The sequence below is a fragment of the Castor canadensis genome, chromosome 1 (assembly GCF_047511655.1).
Source record: "Castor canadensis chromosome 1, mCasCan1.hap1v2, whole genome shotgun sequence".
NCBI classification, from domain to species: Eukaryota; Metazoa; Chordata; class Mammalia; order Rodentia; family Castoridae; genus Castor; species Castor canadensis.
Window position 1 is genome coordinate 39,705,487 of NC_133386.1, and position 22,071 is coordinate 39,727,557.

The window sequence follows — 22,071 nt, forward strand, 5'->3', positions numbered from 1 at the left end:
TGCATTAAGGGCAACAAATGCTAGCTAGTTTTTTAGGTGTCTTACCTATCCTCACCCCTTCCTTGTGTGCTCTCGCTTTTATCATGTGCTCATAGTCCAATCCCTTTGTTGTGTTTGCCCTTGATCTAATGTCCACATATGAGGGAGAACATACGATTTTTGGTCTTTTGAGCCAGGCTAACCTCACTCAGAATGATGTTCTCCAATTCCATCCATTTACCAGCGAATGATAAGGTTAGATCAAAAAGAATTAACCTAGAAGGTAACACCCACACACAGGAAATCAATGTGAGTCAATGCCCTGTATAGCTATCCTTATCTCAACCAGCAAAAACCCTTGTTCCTTCCTATTATTGCTTATACTCTCTCTACAACAAAATTAGAAATAAGGGCAAAATAGTTTCTGCTGGGTATTGAGGGGGGGGAAGAGGGAGGGGGAGGAGTGGGTGGTAAGGGAGGGGGTGGGGACAGGGGGGAGAAATGAACCAAGCCTTGTATGCACATATGAATAATAAAAGAAAAATGAAAAAAAAAAAAAAAAGAAAGTAGTACCAGTGTCACCTGAGAACTCCTAAGAAATCCAAATTTTCTGGCCTATCCCCAAATCTAAGAAGTCAGAAAATCTGGGGCACGGTCCAGAGAGCCATGTTAAAAAACCCTGCAAGAGATGCCCAAAATTCAAGTTTAAAAGTGATCTCTACCATATGTTAAATAACCTATTTACTCTAAATCCTTTTGAACAACAATAATGTTGGTAAATATTCTCAATCAGTAGAGGTTTGGAAAGACTTAGAATTTGAAGAATGTAAACAATAGTCAATTAACATTATTCTGCACTACATCCATCAACAATTGGTTGTAAAAGGAAGAGGAATTTAAGAAAACTGAATACATTTCTTCTTCCCACAGGATCAATTTTAAGTACACATTTCAACGTTCCTAGCGCCTGTGGAATGGTTATCTGTTAAAAGTTGGCCAGAAATGAGAAAGAGAACAGCTATAATTTTTTTTCCAACTTTAAATAATGACAGAAATACAGCCAGGGATTATTTCTCCTGAGTACCTGAGTATAACTACAGGTATTTTTCACAATGTCTGGGCACACCTGAACTCTATCAGGAACAGGAGGCAACTCTCTATAGCTGTCAGCCTCTTTTACCCTTTCATTCTCTTGTATGTCCAGCACTTTATATTTTAAAACCCCTCAGGTTGCTTGGGCCACATTGTTTAGGACAGTAGCCTGACCTAACTTTGCCTGTCTGAGCCTGAGTAGCCTCCTGTGTTCACCATTATGGCATCAAAGACTAAGTAGGTAGATACTTCTTTTGTTAGTAAAGCCCATATAAGATACTAGTATAGTTTTCTGTTAGTAAAGCCAATGTAAGATACTGGTATAGTTTTCTGTTACATATAGGAAAGGCATGGAGGCAGTAAGTAATGAGCTCTCCCCCTCACTAAAGGTGTGACTTGAGAAAGATGGTAATCTTTTAGGGCCTCCATTTCTGCCTCATAAGATGGAGATATTAATATCTGTTACCTACTTCACAGGATTATTGCAGAGGATTCACTGGGGGAACAAAACCACATGTGTAGCATTCCAACTCAAACAGGTTTCCAATAAATAATAAATTTTCATTATTGTTCAAGTATTTTACAAAGCTAAATTTTAAAAGCATATCAATTCATAACAGTTACAAAATACTATTAAAAGTAATTTTAAAAGACACATAAAATCAGTTTTTGTTGAGATCAAAGTTAGCATGTGATCCATAAGTAGTTGAAAGAGTTAAAATTATTAGCGTTAGAAGTCATCCTATTCCTATTCCAGGTTGGGAAACCAAAAGTTTGCAGCTTGCATAGCACTGAATATTAGAAAGTAGCCATCAATTACAGCCAGTTCCTGTTTCAGAGTTCAAAGAAGAAGGAAAACATAGCTTTCGGGAAGATAAAAAAAGTAATTCCTTTAAACATTAGTAGTTTTTATATCTAAACATACCTGAAATACTAAAGAAGAAAACAGTTTGTTAATTTCATTTTCTTCCCTAATCTGATGAAAGAGAATTATATGATTTTACCTTGTTCTATCACAATTTTTAAATGCCCTTCAATTTATTGGGGATGCTAGGAACAAATGCTTCATATACTTTATTTTCACAGTAGAGACATCAGGTGTACATACTACTTATTTCTACCTTTATTATGAGAAGGTAATAAAGGGAATCCTGTACACCAATATATCTTGACAGTCAATACAGTCAGGTACTCTATAATGTTTCAGTCAGTGACAAAGCCACATAAGACCACAAGTATACCATAAAGCCTCGTGTGTAGAAATGTATACTATCTAACTTTGTGTAAATATACTCTATTTGTTAATATCATATTATTGTTGTTCTGGGATACATTGTGACACTTACAAAAGTTCTTGCAATATTTCAAAGTTGAATTCACCCCCTCCATCATTCCATTATTCCTCTTCTCCCCCCATTCTTGGAATAGTTTCAAAATGTCTCATTTTTATATATTTATACATGAGTAAATAATATTTCCACCATATTCATCATCCTACTCCCTCCTGTCTGGTACCAATCCTCAAACAGGACCTGTTTTACCCTCCTGTTCTCCATTTTTGATAAAAGATGTAATTCAATGAGAAAACAATGAATGATGCCGTTCTCAGAACATACTCTTCTTTTCAAGTGGTATCTGCCTATTTTCCTATATTATGGGTAAACAGCTATCACACTTCCAAGGGGATGGGGAAGACATCACTTCATAAATGAAAAAATGAATAAAAATATTTTTCCTATGTATATGTTTGACTTCTGACATTTGTGTGCCAAAAGGTATGGAAATAAATAATCTCATTATTAGTAGTAATAGCTTTAAATTACATGGAAAAATGACTCTGTGCCACAAAATTCTACCAAATAGCACAAGTGAAAATGCATTCTTTAAATTTTTAGGCAATATAAATATGCACAAATATTTAATGCATTTGGTGGTATAATTTTAATATTTTTTATTTCCAGTACAAACATAGAGGTGTAAAAAAATGTTACATTAGAAGATGAAAGTTATCTTACAGCTTTTAAATCTCTTAGCATATTTCTACTTCACGACTTTCTAAAGTATTGGATGCATTAAAATTCTCAGTCTTCTCACAAATTAGATCAGTTAACAACATCAAGACTTTATCAATGGCTTTTGAATCTGAACTTTAAAATTCTCTGAGCAGGAGGATTTCTTTAGGAAAAGTCCTAAAATTCTGAACAACCGTCAGACATGTCAAAAGTAGTATCCCAGGAAAAAAGTCACAAAATTCTTCCTACAGTCCTCAAGCCACTTCATGTCACTGCTTTAATTTCTAAACAGTAACCAAATACCACATAATTATGAACACTGCATAAAATCATAGTATCTGCAGTATTCCATACTTACAATAAAATTGTTTTAGTCTATCTCTATATTCATGACCTTTTAAAAATAAATATGTACCTCCAAAAATACCTTGTAATTATGTAGTAGAAAGCAACTGATCATTCTTAAGTTTCAAACGTGCTGCTTCACGCAGCTGTACACACATGTGTACTATCCTAATTGTTAGCTGCACCTGCTCTGAGTAAGCAATATTTCACAGAGCACATGGCAGGAACGGCATTTTCAAGTGTTAATCTGTTGAATGTAAATCTAGAGTTTCTTTCAATAGTTTATGACACATACGCTTTGTGCCACATAGAAGTCTGATGTACAAAAATGTGGGCGATTTTGAGCTTCCTTACTTGAAAACAAAGCTGTCTTTTCAATTTAAAATAAGTTACATTCTTCTTCATTATAACTGAGTGATTTTTCCTGAGAAAAATGTGTATTTTTTTCTGTATGTATATAAAGTACTCTTTGATTCAAGTAAACACTGAAAAGAGTCAAATTCTTTCAGAAGCTACTGAAAGTTGTAAATAAGTTGAATTGTTTTTGTCCAAAACCATTCAATCCACCACTGCAAATTCACTGATGAATCTGGTTATTATCTGAAATCTTCAGTTTCTGAGAATTAAGCACAGCAATGATAAAAAGAAAATTACTTTCTTGAGATTATAAACTTTTAAATTCTGAATTCTGCTCATGGAGCAAATTCCCAGAAATCACCCTAAAATCTGAAGCTGTTATAATCCTACAGTTCAAAGATTTCAATTTCTGATATATATAGACACTATTTTCATAAAATGGAACTTTTTCATTGACATTCTATGGTACAGAATTCTAATTTCTTGTCTTACAAATTGATTTCCTGATTTTTGAAAGACCATATGTTTAACTGTACTTTTAGTCTGTTGAGCAATAAATTAAATGATTATTTAACATAATTAAGAGCAAAGATACAGAATTCTGATCATACATTCCTTTAGAACTGCCCTTTTCTTCTTAAATGGTCAAAATGCTGTGTCTGCTTTGAAAATAATCTGGTGTGTAAGCTATCTTATCTCCACAATACCAAAAGCTATTTCATTCTATCCTAAAATAAGTTGCAAAATGATGTAGATATAAATATTCTTTTAATTAAAATACAAATACCCTACTTAAAGAACTGGAGGTTAATGCTTTCAAAACCTTAGTAAAGTTATTTAATAAAGAAACAAAGTTTTTATCTTAGACTATCTTTGATTTTAATTAACTTTACCAAATCTAAGATTTTCTGTACAGCTACAAAAGCAAAAGGTTTCCAAACATTTTAAGAATACAGACTGAATACTTCAGAAATGAACAAAACCTAGTGAACTTCCATGTCAGTCGATGGTACTAAAGTCATAACTTACTCCTGGAACCTAGTTTATTTACAGAAACAATCTTTATTCATAATAGCTGAAAGAGGCGTAAAGTTTTTTTTTTAAATCTGTAAAAGCATATACCAACACGTATATCTTAGTTCAATGTTCTATAACTAGTAATTTGCAAAAATAATTATTTTATTTAATATTAAGTATTTCTAAGAACTACTAATAACCAATAATCTCTAAGTTCCCTTAAGTTGTGATCATTTCACCCATCAAAACAATTGAATTGTCTTTGTCCTTTGTGTTTGGTTCTGCATCTGCATTAACATGGCTGGTAATTATGTTAGCCTGGTGGCACATAAAGTGTAAATGGGAAAATCACATGATTCTTATAAAGCATAAAATACTCCTCAGAATTCAAATGTACCCTTGCTTAGATTGAGTGTTTCTGTATTGTAGCTACCACTGTTTTGTTAGAGAACTCAGCTAAAATTCACAATCTCTATCCCCTAAGTGATACAGCACTTCTCCAGAACACCATTACAAGCATACATGAGTGCACACACACACACACAAACCTTTAGATTCATCATGCTACTTTGTATATTTAACTTCCCCACAGGTATAATTATGTTTTCCAATTTTTTAAGTTCTTAAAGAGTTTGTTTTCATCACACAAAATGCCAATTGATCTAATGCATATGCCTCCCTACCATAGTAATTGAGCCCTATCACATTAAATGATTAAAAGTTAAATCACATTTTAAAACTGAAAGGAGCATATGAATGCTCTGCCCACTCACTATTCTCAGTTTTATGCTTTTACACTGTGAATCAGCAAATGTAATCTTTTCTGATTCTTATATAAAAATAAGAATGTTTTGCAAATGTTTATACAACTTAGAACACTTGCCCTATATGGGTAGTTTAACAAACTTCTTCAGTATACTAGTTAGCTTTATCATTAAGGGCAAAAATCCTTTACTGTAAAACTTATATGAATCTATGGTAGAGAAAAATAAAATGGCTTACACATCATTGAGTAAAGTAAACATTCTTAAGATTATATCTATAGTTGGAGCTTCTTTTTCTTACAACCAAGTGAGTAAGTGCATAATTCACAGATCAAAATATACATCATCAGATAACTTTCTTAAGAAAGAAAAACATATTGAGAAATACAAAACAAAAAACAGTCCTTCAGCTAAATATTAAAGAAAACAACAAACACTCTTGGGCTTCATGACGACTGATCATGAAGAAAACTTAAGGAATTCTTCTATCAGTTTCAGCAGCAAAAGCTTGCTTTTTTAAACACTTCTTAGTGATTGGACTTTCCAAAATCTCCTTCCCGTCTTATAGTCCTTTGAGGCTTTATGAAACAATTGTTCAAAATGTGGGAAACTGTTCAGATTAATTTATACTTTCTAAGGAAGACTATTTAATGGTGAGCAAGAAAGTACCTCCTATCTCAAATTAACCATTTAAGAGTGGTATAATTTTCACGGCTTCCCTTCCTCCTCAGACCCTCCTGCCATCGCCTGTAGGGAACTGAAATTCAGAGACATGACGTTTTCCATTATTGGCTCCTTGCCTCTTTGCAACTGTAAAACATTCCTTTAAAAAGTGCATATAATTCTCCATCCTATGGAATCAGACAACAGTACCTAGTTCAGGAGTAATAATATACATAATGTAAGACAGGGGCTTTTTTTCTTGGAATTGTTTGCAATAATTGTGATTTGAAGGTTACTTGTTCAGTCTATGGTCATGGTGTTTCTGAGTTCATCTAAGTATTTCTCTTCAATCTACATACTTTCAAAACTCAATGTGGCTTCTAGATCAGACTGTTGTAAGAATACCATTTGCCCTAACTAGTGATTTTTAGAGCATTATAAGACAATGTAGTCCTAGAAAAATAACATGTCAATGAAGAAACAAAGACACTGCAAAACTAGACTACAGAAGAAAAGTCCAAATTTCTATATTTCTCTTTAACACCTGTATAGTAAGATGTTTGTGACAATCACGTTGTTACATTAATAGGAATGCAAAGCATAAAGAAACAAGAGCTACATCTTGCTTTAAAAAAATTAAAGGTAACAAGTTTAACCAGCACCTGCCAAACTGTCTTCAAAGGAACAGAAATAGGTGGGGGCGAAAATGTTCACCTCTCCTGTACCCCACAGTGCGTCTCCCTGAAATCATTTTAAATATGGGCAATATATCTGTCACCTTTCCTCTTATTTTTTTCTTCCATTCTAATCAATGGCAGACCCTTTACTGCACTCTCCTGCCCACTATCTCAAAGGCACATTAGAGAACAAGAGGACCCAAGTGTCACTTACCAGTTGCATGCCACAGATAAAGATAAGCGTGCACCTGCCACTGCAATAACCCATGGTTTCCGCGACCCCTGCCACTGCCAGACTGTCCCACGTCGGCCACCGTCGAGCCCCCACTTTATCCAATCAGATCGCGGGGACGCACGAGCAAACCTGGCGAGGGCTCGGGGGCTGCGGGCTGCCGCTGCCAACGTCCAGGGAAGTGACAGGCATTAGGACCTGCTGGCGCGGCGGCGGCGGCGGCAGCTCCAGCCGCGCCCGCCACACATACCTTCACTAGCTCGGTGCACACGCCGCGCCGCGGGCAGCGCCGCCTGCGGAGACGCGCCCGGGGCCCGCAGGGGCAGCAGCGGCAGCCTGGCAGCGCCGCCGCGCCCTCGGGCATCTGGGCCCCGAAGTTTCGCCCCCGCCGCTCCCCGCGCCGGCTCGCCCCACGCCCCCCAGCACGGCCGCCGCCCGACGCGCGCTCGCCCCGCACTCTCCGCGCGCCGGGCTCCGGGGGCGGCAGAAGCGCGCGCGGGGCTGCCCTCCTCCCTGCGCCGCCCACAGCTCCGGGGCGCGGGGCTTGGCCGGGTTTGGCGGGGTTTGGCGGGTTCAGCGGACGGGGGCGGGGCGCGGCCCGGGCTGGGCCGTCCGGACTCAGCGGTCCCGGCGACGGCTGCTGCGCGCAGTGATGCGGAGTCCGTGCTGCGTCCCTGCAGCCCCTCCCCTCGCCCAGATGTGTTAATCCTCCTCCTACAAATCCTTCAACCTGCTTCCCGCCGCCTCCTCCCAAGGCGTCAACTTCTGTGAGGTTGGCGGGGGCTGCAGCCCAAGCGGCTGCTGGCGTGGTGTCTGGGCGGGAAGGAGCGGCTACTGCGGCGGTGCTGGCGGTGGGCACCGCGGGGCCACAGGGCGAGGAGTGCGGGCGGCATGGCCGTGGTTCGCTGGGTCGGCGTCGGTCTTGCTCCCGCAGCCGAGCCGGAAGCACTAACTAGCGCGAGCGGGCTGCGTGAGTGTGTGCGCTTGGGGGAGAAGGGACGAAGAGGAGGGTTAGGGAAGGGGGGTGGCATGAGGAAATAAGGGTGCAGCCGAAGCATCCTGGGGTTGGAAAGCCCGAGTGGCTGGAGGAGAGGACTGAGAAAACGTGGAGAAGGGGCGTAGCGGCGGCAAACCCACTGCCCGGTGCCCAACACCCGGCTCTGCAGGATCCGAAGCGTCCGAGCACTGGAGAGTTAAGGAGCAAACCTTGCTTGGGGAAATGGACCTAGTTGCTACTGGAGTTGGGAAATTTGGGGAACCAGAGGGCATAGAGACACAAAGAGTTTGTTGTGGCTGCTTCAAACTGTTTCTTTTCACTCAAAAAATTTAAAGGCTCAGAGACAATTTTAGTACTCAATTACTTCAGCCTCTCGGATTGTCCCTACTGTTTGTGCATTCCTGGTGGTGACACTCCAAGGCGGGCTCCGGAGCACTAGCCAAAAGCAGTACAGGCGACACATACCTGCAGAGACGCGCTTTGGAGCCCGCTGCTGCCACCTTCGGGCAGAAAGCTGCAGAGCGAAACTGGCCTGGTGACCGCCCCAAAGGCCTGGATGTGCAGGATACAAGGACCAAGTTTCTAGTGAGAGCAGTTCTGATTTTGCCAGGAAGTGAAGATATGGTGTCAAAATCCACTGCGGAACCGAATCATTGGAATGAAGCGCTGTGACTGATAAGAGAACAGTGCAGGTAGCTAAACAACAAGCATCTCCCCTGTACCCTCTTAAAAGATTATGACTGATGAAACTACATCTAGCAAAGAGCTTTTCATGGCAAGCGGGACTTGGCTTTACTGAGAAATTGGAATCTGTATAGGATAAATTTATTCTGGGAACCACAATAAGGATCCTAAATGATTGCTTCCTTTGAGTAAATATTATGACACATCAGAATGACTAAATAGAAAGAGATTGAATAGGGCATAAGGACTGTGTTCTTTAGAAGTCTGAGACTGAATTTTCAAAAGTGATCTGTCAATCCTAGAAAGCAAAAAGGGGGTTTATCTATTAAATTTATGGATGTGGATGTTTTATTACTGCAATGCGTGTCTCTTTTTAAATGGGCTTCTCTTCTGAACAGTGCTATCAATGTTTAATGAAATTTTGAAGGCTAATACGTGCTGATACACATCCTATGGCCTGCCAGGCCATAGGTACTCCATAACCTTTGGTGAAACTGAGGCCAAAAGTATGTAGAGGCAATTTTTTCTTTTAGTTGTTATTATGTTTTTACATGTTAGTGTTCAGTAGTTGCTGGATTGCATTGCTATACCAAAAAAATAAAAATGAAAGCTGTAGCTAATGCTGAATATTGCAGAAACTGATTCCATATTGTCAAAAGCATTCTATTACCTTTTTAAGTTTATCATAGCAACACTGCATTTTTGTGGATGTATCCATAATCCCACAATAGTTTACCTGCAACCAGCATCAACCTAAGTAATATTTAGGATGTAAAGGCAAAAGAAAGCTTAACTATCTGTAGCTGTCAGTGCCCCATCCTCAGCCCCTAGACTTTGTCTTTTCAATACATGCCATCCTTTTTGTAAGCACTTTGGACTGTGTTTTCTAGGCATAGGTGCTTGGCTGTAAAATGAAGTTACAGCCCTAATACCAACCCTCATTCAGTAATGGATAAGAATTGTTGAATAAAGACCCCAACTTTTGGACCCACAGATGGGAAATCACCGAACATGGTGTACTACACATCAATAACATCCCCTTCAGGATGGAGTGCTGGTCCACTACAGTAGTAACCCCTCATCCATGCACTGAATTGGCTTCCTTTGCTTCCCTGCCTCATTCATTTCCCTGTGCCTCCACCAGTGCTCCCCAAAATTGCCCCCCAAATAAACCACTGCATGCAAATCCTTGTTCAGGTGCCTACCTCCTGAGAAACCTAACACAAAGCAGTCACCAAGAATTTTTATTCCTGATCTTATCATTGTCTAAGTATTCTCAGAATAGTGAACCACAAAGTAATCAATATTGAGCATTTACTGTGTGCATCTATCTTACCTCCTAAATCTACATAATTTCATTCATTTCTTAGAGAAAACCAATGAGTTGACACAATGTCCAATTCAAAGACACAGAAACTAAGAGTTAAAGGAATTAAGTATCTTGACCTGAGGCACACATGCTATCAGTGACATTATTATCAAGTTTGAAGTCATGTCTGTGGAACACAACAATCCACTTTCCAAACCACAGTGCTGTGTTCCCTTGTTGATGTTTCATTATACTTTTCCGTCCTTTTGGAATTCCATCCAGGAGTGATTTAAAAAATCAGAGGAATTATCACACATATTTTATTATCTCCAAACTAAATTCACATCACATCCTTTAGAAAAAAATATAGATACTGCCTGACTTAATAGGAAAGTACCCTAGTTGGGGATACAATCCAATTTCTTTAGGTGGCTGTGCCCTTCTTGTTGCATTTCCTATTGTCCCTGGAACTAAGCGCCTTAGTGGAAGAAACATTAATCACAACTGAGAGAATCATGACTGTTCCACAGAAGTGCATTGAGGGGAGAGATGTCTCAAATTGGAATGTCGATTGCATCTTCATTTAGAAAGAAGGTCATAAACTATTTAGCTATAAGGTGCTCAGGGCTTTCCTTGACTAGTCTGGTGACATAACTATTGTTAATTACCTTGTTTCTGTGGGGAAAATGTGTTACATATTCCAAACCTCCATCTGGCTCACCTTGGCATCTTACTTTAAAGTACTTTCAAGGTTGTTTCATACCTACTTCATTTATCTTCCAGGACAACTCATGAACTGCAGTACGTACACAGTTACTAAGCACACTCAGTTCAGCTACAGAAAAAGCTCAAGTCTGTCTTTGCAAATCCACTGAGCAGTTTCTCTCTGAGTTTTACTCAGTCTCCATTCATTTTAATCTAAAAACTATAGCAGCAGTTATTCTTGTCACAAAACAACATAGATAATATTGAATATTTTATACAAACTTGAATGTTTTTCCTTATTCAAATATCAATAGCTATTAGGAAAATGAGAATATTTTTAAAATATTGATAGCATATTTAAAAAGAAAATAATCATTCAACCCTTCTGCCCTGAGGCACATCATTTTATGCACATCATTTTTGCACATATAGGAATGTATGGTGCAGAGTATATTTTAACTTTTTTCACTTAACAATAAGTGAAGAACATATATCCAAGTTATTCATTATTAACCTCATAGACTCTGAAGGCAGACTGTTTGGTTTTATAATGAAAGCTCTTCCACTTATCAACTATGTAATCTTAGGCAAATGTACTGTAGTTTCCTTATCTACAAAATGGAAGTAATAGTAATACATATATATCATAGCGTTTTTAAGTAAATAAGGTTTTTAAGTCAATATATATAAAGCTTTTAAAACAATGCCTAGCGAACAGCACTTTAAGATTGTCAATTATTATTCTGCATACCACATATCTTTGACATTTTATAGAATGTCAAGTATCCCAGTTATTTAACTCACAATTTTTCTCAACCTGTGTGGTAGAAGGAATGGTGGCTCTGTAATATATCAGCTCATGATTCTTGGAACCTGTGAATGTATTGAGAATATTTCACCCTCTATAATACATGTTTTTTTCAGAACTGATTAAATGGAGAAACGTAATTGGCAAGTATACTGGATTATACAGGTATGCCCAATTCTAATCACATATGACCTTAAAATCAGAGAACTTTTCCAAGCCAGGAAGAAGAGCAGCTTGTAGAATATGGAGAAAGAGGGCTATGAGTCAAGCAATGTAGGTGTCCTCTAGAAGACAGAAAAGATAAAGAAACAGTCTTTATTACCTCTAGAAGTAATGCATTCATGATGATAGCTTGGTATTATCCCATTGAGAACTAGTCCTACTTCTGACATACAGAACTATAAGATAATAAATACACATTATTTTAAACCACTCAATTTGTAATAATTTGTTATAAAAGCAATAGAAAGCCATTACAATTTGCATCCGATGTATCAATATTACAAATGTTAAATAAATTGTAGGTATGTTTTGCCTACATTATGATTATTTCCATATGATAAATTTCTTGAAGCTGGCCGTGAGTCAAGGTAAAAAGAAAAATTATAATACTTTTGATATTAACACCAAATTTCCTCTGAAGGTTTCTGTCAATTTATACCTGTAGGGAATGTATTCATTATTTTTCCTATGGCTTTACCAGTAATGAATATTATCCTTTAAAAAACTTGCCCATTTTAATTTGCCACTCATATATATGATGTTATTACTTTTGGGGAGCAGTACTGGAGTTTGAACTTAGGACCTTGCATTGGCTAGGCAAGCATGCTACCACATAGGCCATGTCTCCAGCCCTACAATAAGAATGTAATAAATGCCTGGTAAATGTATGAAAATGAACTATGTCCTAGAAACATAATCACACTTTCACCTTTCAGTAGTGATACTTCTCTAAAGTTTAACTCTTTCTTAAAATTAGTGACCGATTCTATAATAAAGAGCCATAACAATAAAAACCTATTCATCTATTTGACCAAACTTCTCACCTTCAAAGAAAATTTAGAAAAGATGTTAAGCCAAGATGACAGGGTATACCATGAAAGGAACTAGAGCTGCAGTTATAATCAATGCCTGATCACATTTTTATATTAAATGCCCTTTAGGTTATATCATTGTAAATTAAATGACTTTAACTTGCAATGTATATAAAACTTTACTTATAATATCATGTATAATGCCATGAATATCCAGGTTGACCATCCCGAAATCTAAAACATTTTTAGTACTGATGGAAAATTCCGTATTATGACACTATTTCATGCACAAATTTATTAAAAATTAATGTATAAAATTACCTAGGGCTATGCGTATGAACATATAAGAACACATATAAGAACTTGTGTTTAGACTTGGGTCTCAACCCCAAGATATCTCATTACTTATTTGCAAATATTCCGGAATCTGAAAAAAAAATCCAAAATCTAAAATATTTCTGTTCTCAAGCATTTTGGATAAAGAATACTGTACCTGTACTGGGATCTCAGTCCTTATTTGCAAGTAATCATTTTCATGAATTAAGATGAATATTTTTTAAATGTTGATATTTAATCTGGGTTGATATAAGCAAGTCAGTACAATTATTTTATAAATGTATGATCCTTAGTTATAATTTTAGTAAATTATCTAAGAAAAAAACACCATTTTAGAAATGAAGCCACTCGTGAGTAATTAGAAAAGTCTGGAAAAAAATTTGGAGGCTTCTTAAGAATCTAAACATAGATCTGCCATATGATCCAGCAATCCCACTCCTGGGGATATACCCAAAGGAATACAACACAGGTTACTCCAGAGGCACCTGCACACCCATGTTTACTGTAGCACTATTCACAATAGCCAAGTTATGGAAACAGCCAAGATGCCCCACTATTGATGAATGGATCAAGAAAATGTGGTACTTGTACACAATGGAATTTTACTCAGCCGCAATAAAGAAGAATGAAATTTTATCATTTGCAAGTAAATAGATGGAACTGGAGAACATTATTCTGAGCGAGGTTAGCCAGGCTCAGAAGACCAAAAATCATATGTTCTCCCTCATATGTGCTCTTTAGATCTAGGGCAAATGCAGCAATGTGGTTGGACTTGGGTCACATGCCAAGGGAAGAGCACATACAGGAGGTATGGGGAAAGGTAGGAAACCCAAAACATGAAAGTGTTTGATGTCCCCACTCCAGAGGAACTAATACAGAAAACTTTTTTTTTTATTCATATGTGCATACAAGGCTTGGGTCATTTCTACCCCCTGCCCCCACCCCCTCTCTTACCACCCACTCCGCCCCCTCCCTCTCTCCGCTACCCCCTCAATACCTAGCATAAACTATTTTGCCCTTATTTCTAATTTTGTTGTAGAGAGAGTATAAGCAATAATAGGAAGGGACAAGGGTTTTTGCTGGTTGAGATAAGGATAGCTATACAGGGAGTTGACTCACATTAATTTCCTGTGCGTGTGAGTTACCTTCTAGGTTAATTCTTTTTGATCTCACCTTTTCTCTAGTTCCTGGTCCCTTTTTCCTATTGGCCTCAGTTGCTTTTAAGGTATCTGCTTTAGTTTCTCTGTGTTAAGGGCAACAAATGCTAGCTAATTTTTTAGGTGTCTTACCTTTCCTCACCCCTCCCTGGTGTGCTCTCGCTTTTATCATGTGCTCAAAGTCCAATCCCCTTGTTGTGTTTGCCCTTGATCTAATGTCCACATATGAGGGAGAACATACGATTTTTGGTCTTTTGAACCAGGCTAACCTCACTCAGAATGATGTTCTCCAATTCCATCCATTTACCAGCGAATGATAACATTTCGTTCTTCTTCAAGGCTGCATAAAATGCCATTGTGTATAGATACCACATTTTCTTGATCCATTCGTCAGTAGTGGGGCATCATGACTGTTTCCATAACTTGGCTATTGTGAATAGTGCCGCAATAAACATGGGTGTGCAGGTGCTTCTGGAGTAACCTGTGTCACAGTCTTTTGGGTATATCCCCAAGAGTGATATTGCTGGATCAAATGGTAGATCGATGTCTAGCTTTTTAAGTGGCCTCCAAATTTTTTTCCAGAGTGGTTGTACTAGTTTACATTCCCACCAACAATGTAAGAGGGTTCCTTTTTCCCCGCATCCTCGCCAACACCTGTTGTTGGTGGTATTGCTGATGGTGGCTATTCTAACAGGGGTGAGGTGGAATCTTAGCGTGGTTTTAATTTGCGTTTCCTTTATTGCTAGAGATGGTGAGCATTTTTTCAGGTGTTTTTTGGCCATTTGAATTTCTTCTTTTGAGAAAGTTCTGTTTAGTTCACTTGCCCATTTCTTTATTGGTTCATTAGTTTTGGGAAAATTTAGTTTTTTAAGTTCCCTATATATTCTGGTTATCAGTCCTTTGTCTGATGTATAGCTGGCAAATATTTTCTCCCACTCTGTGGGGTTCTCTTCAGTTTAGAGACCATTTTTTTTGATGAACAGAAGCTTTTTAGCTTTATGAGGACCCATTTATCTATGCTATCTCTTAGTTGCTGTGCTGCTGGGGTTTCGTTGAGAAAGTTCTTACCTATACCTACTAACTCCAGAGTATTTCCTACTCTTTCCTGTATCAACTTTAGAGTTTGTGGTCTGACATTAAGGTCCTTGATCCATTTTGAGTTAATATTGGTATAGGGTGATATACATGGATCTAGTTTCAGCTTTTTGCTGATTGCTAACCAGTTTTCCCAGCAGTTTTTGTTGAAGAGGCTGCTATTTCTCCATCGTATATTTTTAGCTCCTTTGTCGAAGACAAGTTGGTTATACTTGTTTGGCTTCATATCTGGGTCCTCTATTCTGTTCCACTGGTCTTCATGTCTGCTTTTGTGCCAGTACCATGCTGTTTTTATTGTTATTACTTTGTAATATAGTTTGAAGTCAGGTATTGTGATACCTCCTCCATTGTTCTTTTGACTGAGTATTGCCTTGGCAATTCGTGGCCTCTTGTGTTTCCATATAAATTTCACGGTAGATTTTTCGATCTCTTTAATGAATGTCATTGGAATTTTTATGGGAATTGCATTAAACATGTAGATTACTTTGGGAGTATCGACATTTTTACTATGTTGATTCTACCAATCCATGAGCATGGGAGATCTCTCCACTTTCTATAGTCTTCCTCAATCTCTTTCTTCAGAAGTGTATAGTTTTCCTTGTAGAGGTCTTTCACATCTTTTGTTAGGTTTACACCTAGGTATTTGATTTTTTTTGAGGCTATTGTAAATGGAATTGTTTTCATACATTCTTTTTCAGTTTGCTCATTGTTAGTGTATAGAAATGCTAATGATTTTTCTATGTTGATTTTATATCCTGCTACCTTGCTATAGGTATTGATGAAGTCTAGAAGCTTCTGAGTAGAGTTTTTTGGGTCTTTAAGGTATAGGATTGTGTCATCTGCAAATAGGGTATTTTGACAGTTTCTTTACCTATTTGTATTCCTTTTATTCCTTCTTCTTGCCTAATTGCTCTGGCTAGGAATTCCAGTACTATGTTGAATAGGAGTGGAGATAGTGGGCATCCTTGTCTGGTTTCTGATTTTATAGGGAATGGTTTCAGTTTTTCTCCATTAAGTATAATGCTGGCTGTAGGTTTGTCATATATAGCTTTTATAATGTTGAAGTACTTTCCTTCTATTCCTAGTTTTCTTAGAGCTTTTATCATGAAATGGTGGTGGATCTTATCAAAGGCTTTTTCTGCATCTATTGAGATGATCAAGTGGTTTTTGTCTTTGCTTCTGTTAATGTTGTTTATTACATTTATTGATTTTCGTATGTTGAACCACCCCTCCATCCGTGGGATGAAGCCTACTTGGTCGTGGTGAATAATCTTTTTGATGTGTTGTTGAATTCGGTTTGCCATTATTTTGTTGAGGAATTTTGCATCAATGTTCATTAAGGAGATTGGCCTATAGTTCTCCTTTTTGGAGGTGTCTTTGCCTGGTTTTGGGATAAGTGTAATACTGGCTTCATAAAATGTGTTAGGCAGTTTTCCTTCCCTTTCTATTTCATGGAACAGTTTAAGGAGGGTTGGTATCAGTTCTTCTTTAAAGGACTGATAGAATTCAGCAGAGAATCCATCAGGTCCTGGACTTTTCTTTTTGGGGAGACTCTTGATAGCTGCTTCAATTTCATTTTGTGTTATAGATCTATTCAGGTGATTAATTTCCTCTTGGTTCAGTTTTGGGTGATCATATGTATCTAGAAATCTGTCCATTTCTTTAAGATTTTCAAATTTATTTGAATATAGGTACTCAAAGTAGTCTCTGATGATTTCCTGGACTTCCATGGTGTTTGTTGTTATCTCCCCTTTTGCATTCCTGATTCTACTAATTTGGGTTTTTTCTCTCCTCATTTTAGTCAGGTTTGCCAGGGGTCTATTGATCTTGTTTATTTTTTCAAAGAACCAACTTTTTGTTTCATTAATTCTTTGTATGGTTTTTTTGGTTTCTATTTCATTGATTTCAGCTCTTATTTTTATTGTTTCTCTCCTATTTTTTTGGGATTTGCTTGTTCTTGTTTTTCTAGGAGTTTGAGATGTATCATTAGGTCATTGATTTGGGATCTTTCAGTCTTTTTAATATATGCACTCATGGCTATAAACTTTTCTCTCAGGACTGTCTTAGCTGTGTCCCATAGGTTCCAGTAGGTTGTGTTTTTATTTTCATTGACTTCCAGGAACTTTTTAATTTGTTCTTTTATTTCATCGATGATCCATTCTTCATTAAGTAATGAGTTATTTAGTTTCCAGCTGTTTGCATGTTTTTTGTCTTTACTTTTGTTGTTGAGTTCTACTTTTACTGCATTGTCATCAGATAGTATGCACAGTATAATTTCTATTTTCTTGTATTTGCTGAGACTTGCTTTGTGCCCTAGGATATGATTTATTTTGGAGAAGGTTCCATGGGCTGCTGAGAAGAATGTATATTGTGTAAAGGTTGGATGAAATGTTCTGTAGACATCAACTAGGTCCATTTGATCTATTGCATATTTTAGATCTTGGATTTCTTTATTGATTTTTTGTTTGGATGACCTATCTATTGATGATAATGGGGTGTTAAAGTCTCCCACAACCACTGTGCTGGCATTTATATATGCTTTTAGGTCTTTCAGGGTATGTTTGATGAAATTGGGTGTGTTGACATTGGGTGCATACAGGTTGATAATTATTATTTCCTTTTGGTCTATTTTCCCTTTTATTAGTATGGAATGTCCTTCTTTATCTCGTTTGATCAATGTAGGTTTGAAGTCTACTTTGTCAGAAATAAGTATTGCTACTCCTGCCTGTTTTCGGGGGCCATTGGCTTGGTAAATCTTCTTCCAGCCTTTCATCCTTAGCCTATGCTTATTTCTGTCGGTGAGATGGGTCTCATATAAGCAACAAATTGTTGGAGCTTCCTTTTTAATCCATTTCGTCAAGTGGTGCCTTTTAATGGGTGAATTAAGTCCATTAACATTAAGCATTAGTACTGATAGGTATGTGGTGATTCCTGTCATTTAGCTGTCTTAGTTGTTTGAAGGTTTGATTGTGTGTACCTAAGTTGAGGTTACCCTCTACTGTCTTGCTTTTTCTTTTCCTGTGGTTTGGTGCTGCCTGTATTTTCATGGTTAAGTTGGGTTTCACTTTCTGTGTGCAGAATCCCTTGAAGAATCTTTTGTAGTGGTGGCTTTGTGGTCACATATTGTTTTAGTTTCTGCTTATCATGGAAGACTTTTATTGCTCCATCTATTTTGAATGATAGTTTTGCTGGGTAGAGTATCCTGGGTTTGAAGTTATTTTCATTCAGTGCCCAGAAGATCTCACCCCACACTCTTCTTCCTTTTAATGTTTCTGTTGAGAAGTCTGCTGTGATTTTGATGGGTTTACCTTTGTATGTTACTTGTTTTTTTCTCTTACAACCTTCAATATTCTTTCCTTAGTTTCTGAACTTGTTGTTTTAATGATGATATGTCGTGGAGTAGTTCTATTTTGATCTTGTCTGTTTGGTGTCCTGGAGTCCTCTTGCATCTGTATGGGAATATCTTTCTCTAGATTTGGGAAATTTTCCATTATTGTTTTATTGAATATATTACGCATTCCCTTCGCTTGCACCTTTTCTCCTTCTTTGATACCCATGATGATTCTCAAGTTTGGTCTTTTGATGGAGTTGGTGAGTTCTTGCATTTTCTTTTCACAGGTCTTGAGTTGTTTAATTAATAGTTTTTCGGTTTTTCCTTTAATTACCATTTCATCTTCAAGTTCTGAGATTCTGTCCTCTGTTTGTTCTATTCTGCTGGATTGGCCTTCCGTTTTGTTTTGCAGTTCTGTTTTGTTCTTTTTTCTGAGGTTTTCCATATCCTGGTTGGTTTCCTGTTTAATGTTGTCTGTTTTTGTCCTGAGTGCATTTATCTGTTTATTGATCATGTTCTGTGTTTCACTTTGGTGTTTATACAGTGCTTTTATGGTTTCCTTTATTTCTTCTTTTGCTTTTTCAAATTCTCTATTTTTTTGTCTTGGAATTTCTTGAGCGTCTCCTGTACATTTTGGTTGACCATATCCAGTGTCATCTCTATAAAATTCTCATTGACTATCTGTAGTGTGTCTTCTTTTAAATTATTCTCGTGGGCTTCATTGGGTCCTTTGGCATAGTTTATCTTCATTTTGTTCGAGTCTGGATCAGAGTATCTGTTTTCTTCATTCCCCTCTATTTCCTGTACTAATTTTTTGCTGTGGGGAAACTTGTTTCCCTGTTTTTTCTGTCTTCCCGTCATGGTCTTTGGTGTTGTTACTGTCCCTGTACTGTGTGCAACTAAGAATTTTCTAGGTTGTAATAATAACAATGGTAATATTTAGAATGGAAGGGTGAGCTGAGATGGAAAGCAAGAAGTTATAGAAAGGGACAAACAAATACACAGACCAGAAGAAGAAAACAGAACAAGGTATCAGACAAGAAAGTTTCAAAGGTATAAACAGGGAGCATTAGTGTACTAATTGACAGTAAGCTGAAGAAACATTAGAGAGACAGAGAGAGGATTGAAAATCAAAAAAAAAAAATAAAGATAAGAATAAAAATAAAAAATAAGTAAATGAAAGAAATATCTGTATATAAAAATGAATTAAAATAAAATGAAAAATAGAAAATTAAGAAAAAAACCCAAAAAACCTCCAAGTTCAAATGCAATGCAGTTTCAGTGTTAATAATTTGGGTGTCCGTCTCAGTCTCCAGTCCTGGAGATGGTGCCTCAGATGTTGTTCTGTAGTTGTCTCATCAAAGGGGACACATAAAGTAGAACAAAACTACACACACACACACAAAAAACAACCCCACCAAGTGTCCCAAGTTCAAATGCCATAGAGTTTCAGTAAGTTTTTCAGCATTTAAGTGTAATTCGGTTGTTCTCTCATCAAAAGTAGGGAGAAGAAGAAAAAAAAAGAGTCAGGAGACAGTTCTGAGAATGGTATTTGTGGCTGTGGCTTGCCTGCCCACTGCTGTCAGCCTGCTGTTACTGGAGGCCTTATTTATGCAGATCTCAGGGGTGAGCTTAACACCCACCTGGCCCCGCAGGCTTTGTTTGCTCAGAGTTCTCCTGTGCGGGAGCCTCTGCTACAAGCTTTCCCCTTTCCAATCACACTGGGAAAGGTGACACTTCACCCGCATTCTCAGACCTGTCTGTTTATTTACAGTTCATGTGGGAGGTGGGTCTTCTCCCCTCTCCTGTGGAGTTTTCCTCCCACCACCACTTTCACAACCTTTCCTGCTCCTGATTACTGGGTGGTGCTGCTCCTGCCAGCCGCCATGTTTGTTTACAGTTCATGTGAGAAGTGGGTCTTCCCTCCTCTCCTGTGGAGTTTTCCTCCCTCTGCCACTCTCACAAGCTTTCCCGCTCCTGGTTGCTGGGTGCGCATCCCCGCTCCCACCAGAGCCTCTCCAGCCCGCCTGGCTTGTTTATTTACAGTCCCAGGAAGGATTCCCTTCCCCCAATCTTTGGCGCTCAGTGCGCCCCACTCTCTTTCCCGCGTGTCTTTATTGTTCTTATTGCTTATTAGTCAGTTTCTCTTTTTTCCCCAGGTGGAGGTCAGTCTGTCCAGGGGGCTATGCTGCTCTGGCCCAGGCTTGTCTGTGGGAGTACCACGGTACCGCGAAGCTCACCTGGTCCGCATCTTCCCAAGCCGTCTGGGCGCGGGCGACTGGTGGCCCGGGGGCCCTCCTTGTTTCTCCGTTTAACGTGAAGTGGAGATTCTCTGCGCCGGCTGGAGGTGTGGAGGGGTCAAGGTTATGCCTCTTTTCAGTGATTATGCCTGCAAAGTGTGTCTCACTGTAGGAGGCTCGCTGTCTGCTTCCTCCCTCTAGCTGCCATCTTAGAATCTTAATAATACAGAAACCTTAAACCAACAGAGGTCAACATGATAAGGGGATCAGGAACCAGTGTAAAGATCAGTTACAGATGAATCAACCTGGATTGTAACACATTTGTATATGAAAGCAATACTAGGAATCTCTCTGTATAGCTGTCCTTATCTCAACTAGCAAAAAAGCTATGTCTTTCTTATTATTGCTTATTTCTACTCTTCAACTGAACTGGAGAAAAGCACAAAACAGGTTCTGCCTGGAAGCAAGGGGGGAGGAAGGGAGAGGGTGGGAAGAGGAGGGAGAAATGACCCAAACAATGTATGCACATGTGCATAAATGAATTATAAAAGAAGGAAAGAAAAGAAAAGTTGTATTTTAGTCTTTTTATTTGCCCCTAATTGTGACCATTTTTAAACATGAGGAATTGAAAAATAACTCTAATGATGAACCTATTATTCCAATTTCTCTTTCTGTGTAACAGCCCAGTCCAAACAATGGCATAAAATGGTTTCATTGTGCTCTTGAATTTTGTGGGTTAAGAATTTAGAGAGGGAACACTTTTGGGAAGACTCCAAGCCTGGCTCCATGGTTAGGGTCTAGGATCGTCACTCACACCTCCAGCAAGAGAGCCTGAAGGACTTGAAGGCCAGAACTGATGGCAAGCAGAGCACTACATATGACCTCTCCCTGAAGCTGGACTTACTCATAACATGACTGTTTCTGGGTAGTCAGACTCCTCACAAGGCATCTGAGTGCTCCAAGCATAGCATGAGGTGCCAGAACACAAAGTGGGACCTGCAATGACTCTTATCACCCAGCCTTAAAAGTCACACAGCTCCACATCCTCTGTGCTCTTTACTAGTTACAAGGAAGTTATAAGCCTGCATGTTTGAAGGGCAAAGACTTGGAGTCCCACCTATTAATGGGAAGAATGTCAAATAACATGAAGGCCATGATTTAAATAATTTGTATTAGCCATTGATCTATAAGGGGAATTTACTGTCTTTAAAATAAGTAAAACTTAAATTTATGCACG

At 38.3% G+C, this 22,071-nt stretch overlaps 2 protein-coding genes across 2 annotated transcripts in view; both read right to left on the bottom strand.

The window, feature by feature from the left end:
- The window catches only part of Nkain2 (sodium/potassium transporting ATPase interacting 2), a 976,459-nt gene extending 969,137 nt beyond the window's left edge, over positions 1–7,322 (bottom strand). Inside the window, exon 1 of the mRNA XM_074075281.1 lies at positions 7,121–7,322. Coding sequence (XP_073931382.1) covers positions 7,121–7,174 — 54 coding nt within the window. The 5' untranslated portion in view covers positions 7,175–7,322. The remainder of the gene's footprint in view (positions 1–7,120) is intronic.
- Positions 7,323–7,329: 7 nt separating this feature from the next.
- LOC141420705 (uncharacterized) lies at positions 7,330–8,196 on the bottom strand. The gene is made up of 4 exons (XM_074065190.1): positions 8,035–8,196; positions 7,897–7,951; positions 7,817–7,858; positions 7,330–7,721 (listed from the first exon to the last, which is right to left on the bottom strand). The coding sequence occupies exons 1-4, from the start codon at positions 8,194–8,196 to the stop codon at positions 7,330–7,332; spliced, it is 651 nt and encodes a 216-aa protein (XP_073921291.1).
- Between the last annotated feature and the right edge of the window lie 13,875 nt (positions 8,197–22,071).

Excerpts from the sequence above, each read along its gene's own strand:
- LOC141420705 (XM_074065190.1), bottom strand. The coding sequence starts at position 8,196 with ATGCTTCGGCTGCACCCTTATTTCCTCATGCCACCCCCCTTCCCTAAC. Across the intron at positions 7,952-8,034 it reads CGCCGACCCAGCGAACCACG|ACACCACGCCAGCAGCCGCT; the intron begins GCCATGCCGCCC and ends CTTCCCGCCCAG. Across the intron at positions 7,722-7,816 it reads TCTGGGCGAGGGGAGGGGCT|CGTCCGCTGAACCCGCCAAA; the intron begins GCAGGGACGCAG and ends GCGCCCCGCCCC.